Source organism: Penaeus japonicus, unplaced genomic scaffold (genome assembly GCF_977035675.1).
Source record: "Penaeus japonicus unplaced genomic scaffold, GWHDUDI00000001_assembly GWHDUDI00000007, whole genome shotgun sequence".
Taxonomy (NCBI): domain Eukaryota; kingdom Metazoa; phylum Arthropoda; class Malacostraca; order Decapoda; family Penaeidae; genus Penaeus; species Penaeus japonicus.
Genome location: NW_028234409.1, coordinates 24,901,431 through 24,908,930, shown reverse-complemented (window position 1 = coordinate 24,908,930; position 7,500 = coordinate 24,901,431). Strand labels below are relative to the sequence as shown.

General features: G+C 43.4%; 1 protein-coding gene across 1 annotated transcript in view; it reads left to right on the top strand.

The window, feature by feature from the left end:
- Window positions 1-7,500, top strand: part of Jarid2 (Jumonji, AT rich interactive domain 2) — a 38,948-nt gene that overhangs the window by 16,642 nt on the left and 14,806 nt on the right. The window contains exons 8-10 of the mRNA XM_086538582.1: window positions 1-612; window positions 1,016-1,218; window positions 1,428-7,500. The exon at window positions 1-612 is cut by the window's left edge and continues 58 nt beyond it; the exon at window positions 1,428-7,500 is cut by the window's right edge and continues 108 nt beyond it. Coding sequence (XP_086394708.1) covers window positions 1-612; window positions 1,016-1,218; window positions 1,428-7,500 — 6,888 coding nt within the window. The remainder of the gene's footprint in view (window positions 613-1,015; window positions 1,219-1,427) is intronic.

The following is a 7,500-nucleotide window of genomic DNA, read 5'->3' as shown; positions in this document are numbered from 1 at the left end:
GGTGAACCCATCCCCACCTACACCTCTTGTTGAAGAAGTTCCTATGTCCAAGAGATTACGTAGAAGTACACAAGAAACCACAACACCACAAACTCCACAGAAGAAGACTTCACCTTCATCTTCCACAGCATCTTCTCCAAGTGCTCTTCAAATTCCTAAAAAATCTGGCACTTCAAGTGCAGCAACAGCAGTTTCTCACAGTGCAAATAAAAAGCCCTCTCCTCCTCCTTCATCAAGCAGTCCTCCAGTAGATCAGAAGAAATCCTTAGCTGATACTCCTGTAGCCCAGAGCTCTCCTCAGCCCTCACATAAAAAATCATTACAGTCTCAGAATTCTACCTCCTCTAATAGTCCTACCCCCCAGCAGAAGAAACTCTCCCAGCCTTCTGCAGCTCCTTCCCCTCCGAGTGGTTCCAGTCCACAGCAAAAGAAGACTAGCACTTCAACCTCTGCTGCATCCACCCCTCAAAAGAAGGGTTCCCCTGCATCTTCTCCTGGATCGCCAAGTACAAACAGAAAAACAGCAAATACAAGAGAAAGCAGAAGAGGCAAGGAGAGTTCAGCACCAGTTCCTGTGGACACCAGTGAGCATGTGGTAGTGGAAGAAGCAGAGTACGTACCCTTAATCAAATGTTTGTCGATTTTTCTTTCATAAGAATCAGCTGAGAATCAACTTAGCAGTGAATGTAAATGCTCATATATCTAAATTTTCATTATCTCAATGGAAATGTCAGAATTTTCACACATGGATTTCTGCCAATTCTAAATTACTCTTCTTATACCCAGACTGGATAACAGTCTCTTCATCTCAGTCTCAAGTGTAGAAGTAGATGCTCCTGATTGCTCTCCCTAATCACTGTAAACTCAGCCAGTGCCAGTTTCATGATAACAATTTACATGATATAACAGTACCTTTGGTTGAATTCTTGTGTGATAATGGGATATATTCTTTTGAAAGTATATTTAACACTAAGAAAATGTATGATATTATAATACTTTTGTTTACCTTCCATAGTGCAAATACTGGGGTTCGTGCTAGGCCTAGCAGGCGCACCAAAGAAGCTGCAACAGTTTACTTGGAACTCATTGGTCGTAAACTGGCTCAGGAATCAAAATCAAAACAAAAGACTTTTGATGAAGAAGATGAAGATGAAGAGGAAGATGATGATGCTATCTCTGTTAGCAGTATTATGGATCTAAAAGCTTTAGCTAAAAGTAGTAAGTATTTACTGTCAACTTACATGGAAACATATAGTTTCTGTTAATGGTTTCATTATTTGTAAATATCTATGATGTCCTAATATTTTTGGCTGTGTAAGTCATATGGCATTACATGTTGGTGGACATATATATAAATGCAGTTGCACAAGTTTTTGATGATCAGTTGATGAAGATCAAGATTGCTGTAATGTTCTTGAAAATTCCAGGAGGTCGAGAAGCGGAACAAGAAGAGAAGAAGAAACTTAAGCCACAGGAAAGTTCTGCATCTGAAAGTGCTAGACAGACACGTAACACCAGAGGAGATAGATCACCTTCTGTTGACACAACCAGCCCAAAAACAAGCTCACTCCGCAAGTCTCTTAGAAAGAGTCGGGAGTCCTCTGATCAGGTGGATGAAGACAAAACTACAAAACCAGAGGCAGCAAATGTGGAAGCTGGGCGAGTGACTAGGAGAACTCCATCAGTGAAAGATGAATCTTCTAATTCTGCTTCAGAGGATCGACCTTCCACCACCACTAGGAGAAGCAAGAAGGTGGAGAAAATTGAGGCTTCCTCTCCGGATGAAGAACCCACGAGCATTGCTCCTTCACCTGCTATCTCTCAGCCACCTCCAGCTGCTCCTCAGACTTCACTTCCAGTCAGAGTTGTGTCCAGAAGTCTGAGGAGAACAAGAAGTGATGCAGACGAACCTAAGAAGAAAGAGTCCCATCCATCCTCAAGAAGGGCATCTTTAGAACTGGACAGTTCTCTGGATGTCACAGGTCCTAGAAGAGTGACTAGAGGGAGGGACAGACAAGATTACAAGGAGAATGAAAGTGACAATGAGGATATAGAAAAAGCCTTGAAAAATACTCGTGCAAAATTAGAATTGCGGAGAATACAAGGTGGAGCTACTGATCAGGTGTCATCTTTGAAAGATGAAACAGAAGGGGAAGGTGAAGATAAGTCTGTCAAAATGAGAACTCGACGTGCTGGTAGTGATGAGAAAGTAGAAAATAAAGGAAATATGAGTAAAGGGTCAGAGAAGTTTAATAGTAGACAGACAACCAGTGGGCAAAAGTTGGAAAAGGACAATGACAGCAAAATTCATAGTGACACAGAGATAACTTTAGGAGGTGTTGTGAGTGCTGAAGTTGAAAAGAAAGATAGTCAAGATTCTCAGTTAGATAATAAGATAGTGAATAGTGATTCGGAGAAGGTTCCCGGTCCAGGAAGCAAGTCGAGAAGAACAGTTTCACAAGAGAGAAAGGAACACTTATTGTCTAGAGATAGCAGTAGGCTTTCAGCTGTTAGGAGAAGTGCAGATAGTTCAGACAGTATTGAAAGTAGTGAAATTAGTGAAACAGTGACAAGGCCTAACAATAGAGGCAAAGGTGCATCATCAACAAATCATATGGAAATTAGTAGTTTAGACACAAATGAGAAAAGAATGGTGGGATTGCCCAATAAAAGGAAAGCAATTGGTGGCAGAAGGAGAAGTAGCAACCATGATGAAGCAAAACTCAATGAAGTGCTTGAAAGTGTTGCAAAGGACTTTGAAAGGGACATTGATGATGATCATTATGATAGGCTAGAGAAGGATTTCATGTTAGGAAACAAATCCCCTGAAAAAGTGAAAGGTGAAAAGTCTCTCATTACTGATAAAGAGGACTTGAATGTCTCAGAGTCAAGTAACTCGTGCATGGATGACAGCAAAAGTACAAGCTCAACAGAATTCGGGATTATATCTTCAGTAAGTGTAAAAGCTTCGAGTGTCCCGGTTTCACAGCCGGGTAGCAGTAGCCCCAATCCTAATAGGAGAAGTGCAAATAGTAGAAAATTGTGTGATGTAGTCCGCAGTCTTCAAAAGAAGCAGGCAGAGTCTCCAAGCACTGTAACAGATGCAGAGAAACCAACATTTTTAAAGGATCTCAACAACTGGAGTTCGGATAAGTCGAGGCAAGTAAGTCCACAGTCAGGTCATGACCTTCAGTCCTCCGGTACTACCTCAGCACCCACCATAAGGTCACAGAGTGATACCACCACGTCAGAGACTGTACATAGTCCCAGTGCACCTTCTACCCCAGAAAACACAACCTTGATCTCTTCTAAGGCACCCTCACAGACACCTAAGCAAGCAGTCACCACTCCCAAGGCTGCACCTGCCAAAGCTAGTACCAACAAACCCTTCTCCACCTCCCCCACCTCATCACCCATCACTAGTCACAATCCAGCACCAGTGGTGACTGTAACTTCATGTTCACCAGCACTTGCACCTACCACCACTGTTACCTCCAGCTTGAGTAATGCAACAGTTTCTGCTACAACAGATTCTAACACAGTGCTTTTAGGAATGTCTTCTGCTTCTTCAGTCCAAAAAGTTGTCACTTCAGCATCTTCTTCATCAGTCCAGACTGCCAGTGATGAACATTTGACTGTTATGCCAAGCATACCAGTTTCCATCAAGCCATCAGTAACAGTCAATGTCACTAACTCTGGATTTTCTTCACCTGTCACTATGTCACGTGTACAACAATTGCCATGTGTAACTGTCCAAGGATCAGTTGCAAGTTCCAAAGCAGTGGAATTAGCACCTGTGAAAGGTACTCCTAAGCAGCTTCACATTGCACCAAAGCCAGTTAAAACACCTTCATCATTAACAACCTCAGCACCTGCTGGCCAGGTGTCCATATCTGTCTTGCCACCAGGAACCCAGAAGCAAATGCCTAAACCTGTACAAATTGCTCCCAAACCCCCTGCTGGTACATCTCACAATTTGCCTAATACTCAGCTTGTAGCCCCTCAGCCAGGTCACATGATGCAGGCACAGGTACAGGCACAGGTTCAAGCTATACCACAACAAGTTCAGACAGTTCAAGCAATACCTCAGCCTGTACAAACCCTGCAGGCAATTCCCCAGCCAGTACAAACTGTGCAAACTCTTACTCCCCCCATGCAGACAGTGACTGCAATGCCAATGCAAGCTGTCATGACTCAGTCTCTTATTGATCCCACACAATTGGTAACCCCATCTTCACCTGCCAAGATAATTACCCAGCCAATTTTTGTAACTTCATCTATGCAGAGTGCAGTCACATACAGTATTTCGCCCCAGGCAATAGGTCAGAGTCATTTACCAGGCAATGTAAGTGCTGTAGCAAGAGTGTTGACACCAACTATGGTTGGCAAAGTGGCAGCAAAACCTCAGCCTCATCTAATGACCCCAAAAGTACCAGGCCCTCTTGTTACCTTTACTACAGGTGCAGTTGGTGGCACCAGTGCTGTTAGACCAATAGTTCCTCTACCACAGCAAGTGCAGGCACCACAGCAACCACAAATACTTGCTGTCAGTGTCATGCCTGTTGGTTCAACTCATGTCTCATCGATGCCTGGACAGGCAGGGCTAATACCTGGCACACAAGGCCCAATGATAACAACTGGTCATCCTACTGGACAGCATCATGCTTTTATCCCTGTTACTGCAGCAAATCAGCCTCAGTCACACAGTGCTATGCCTATCACACAAGCCCCAGTATGTGCTTCGACATCAGCCTCTCAGGTGCCTATTGCTTCTGACACTTCTAAGCTTTCTTTATCATCAACAGAAATTGTGATGAATTCTCATGTTGATGGCAGTACGCCAAGTGGAGCACAGTCAGAATCAGTTCCTCTTAATCAGCAAAACAAACCAGTTGTAGCTGACCAAAATTTGAATACTTCAGTCTCTCCTGTAACACTTGGTAATACTGAAACAGTATCTAGTCTTCATTCTAACACAAATAATTCAAACCCCTCTAGTACCATTGATGCTATAACAGTATCAGCTCCAGACAACCCACATCAGTCTACATTACCTGTCTCTAAAGAAAACAATGTTGTGCCTGTTGTAGCAGGAGTGAAAGGTGCATCAGCTGTAAAAGCTGATAGTTCGAATTCTGCACAGGCATGTAAAGTAGTTGAAAATGCTTTTAGAAGTGGGATTCCTGGAAATATTAAAATTACAGAAATATCCAAAGGGGGTGTTAGAAGTAATGGGCCAGTTCATATTGCAAATGTAAAACCCAAAGTCACAATATCTCAGATGCCAGTCAGGCCTCAAATGGCTACCCCATCTGTCACTATAACAACTTTAAATGACACTCCACAATCCATTAAGCAAAGCATAGCTAATGGGTCCAAGATGGCCAGTTCATTCAAGCAGACTAGTACAACTTCCAGTGTAGCACTTAAATTAACATCAAGTGTTAGTGTTGTACAGCACAAATCTGGAATGGGTAGAAATTTTGTTGCACCATCTCATTTGGAAAAGGAAACTTTTGCTTTAAATCCTATCACCATAGTAGAGAAGGATAAAGCAGGGAACATAATACCCAATATTAATGCAGAAAGAGAAGCAGAAAATTCCTCTTTAGCAAAAACAGACAAAGATGATACATCTCCAGTGGCTCAAGATAAAAGTGATACCTCTTCTCCTGATATTCCTGTCTCGGTATCACCTGCTTCTCACAAAACTTACAAAGAAGATCAAGGAGGAATGCTGCAGGTAAAAGCAGAAAAAGGAAAGAACACAAGTATATCTGTTTCACCTTTTAAGATGCAGGAATTGAGAACTGTTGACAAGGTTCAGAATGTAAATGGAAAGAACCCAGGTAACATGGAGAAGTCACAAGAGAAGAAGAACTCAGACAAAAAGAAGGAACCTTTGTTAAAGAGAACTTTATTTAAGACAAAAAGTCAGGAAGAAAAGAAACCCCCTGGTATGTCACCGGTGTACAGAACAAAGAGTCAGGAAGAAAAGAAGACATCAAATGCTTTCTCTCCTCTTCATGAAAGTAGTGTATATGCGTTTGAACCTGACTTTGAGTCTTCGCCTCTGGAGGAAACTTCTCCATTTTCACAAAGAATAAAGAACATTCAGCCATCCCCTGGAACATCACCTGTGAAACCAAACAATACAATTAAACCTCAGCTACCTACCCTTCACTTAAATAAACCACCTGCCAAGGCAGCAGGACTTCATACTCCTGCTAGATCGCCAGTAGCAAGATCTTTAGCTCCTATGATAGCAGGTAGGCCAAAGTCTTCAACAGGGACAAGTCCTACTGGAGTTAATACACCAACCCAACCAGCACCAGCAGGAAAGAGACCAGGTGTAACAACACCACCAGCTCCATTGACAAAGGCAGCTAGTATTGGCACAGAGACTGTGAATAAGGTGAGTCAAGGTGAAGCTACCCCAACAGTCTCTAAAGCTTCAGAAGACCAGATGAAGGTTGGGGCAGAGTGTGAAACATCATCGTCAGGTGAAGGAGTTGCCAAGAAAAGTGTGAGCAGCACTTCAATTGCTATTCAGTGTGATATGGATGAGGGAATGGATGTCAATGAGAATGGTGTGCGTGCCAATGAAAGTGGGACTCAGACCGAGGGACCAAGTAAATTTCCCCTACCTCCAACCGCCTCTCCTTTCTATTACCTTCCATTGGCAATGGCAGCTCTTGGAGAGAAGCTTCCTGCTCAGTTGGTGCAGCAGATGCTGGCTAAAACTCAAGGCTTAGTTGGTGCAGCTGAGGCTGGTATGATTCTCCAACAGGCAGCTCAACTTGCACAACAGCAAAAATTGCAACAACAGGGAACTCCTGGGGCCACTCCTATTTCAAGTACATCTGCAGTAAAACCCATAAAGCCATCATCTATCCCTGGATTAGCTGTAGCTCCACTCCTTTCAGGAACATCTGGGAATCCTAATGTTGTTTCAGTTAATCTTTTGAGACCAGTTGGCAAAGCTCAGGAGTCCTCATCTTCAGGTAGTGAGATATCTGTTCAGTCCCCTGTCACAGTCACCTCTGTTACTAGCACATCCCCTGGTAATACTGTCACCACATGTACCTCTTCAACCTCAGTTCCTCTCCCAGCTGTCACTACCCACTGCAATACAACTAGTACCTCTGCCCCTGCAGTCACAACTCTTGCCCCAGCTTCCACCTCCCAATCCCCAGTTACTGCTCGGCCAGGAGTCAGTAGAATTGATGCTAAACCTACCCATATACCTCCTCATAGACCTCAGCCTACTCCATCAGTCCAGCCAAGTGAAGAGGTGAGCACTCCATCCTTATGCAAGCCATCAAAATTGGGAAAACAAAAAGAAAAAGAAGATTCATCTAAAACACACACAGAGGAAGCAGAGCCACCTGCCCGACGTCGCAGTGGTAGAGCATCAACCTCAGCCACTACAAGAGCCACCGAATCAGACATGCTTGAAATTGAAGAATTACGTAGAAATAGACGTGCAAAACGTGCAGC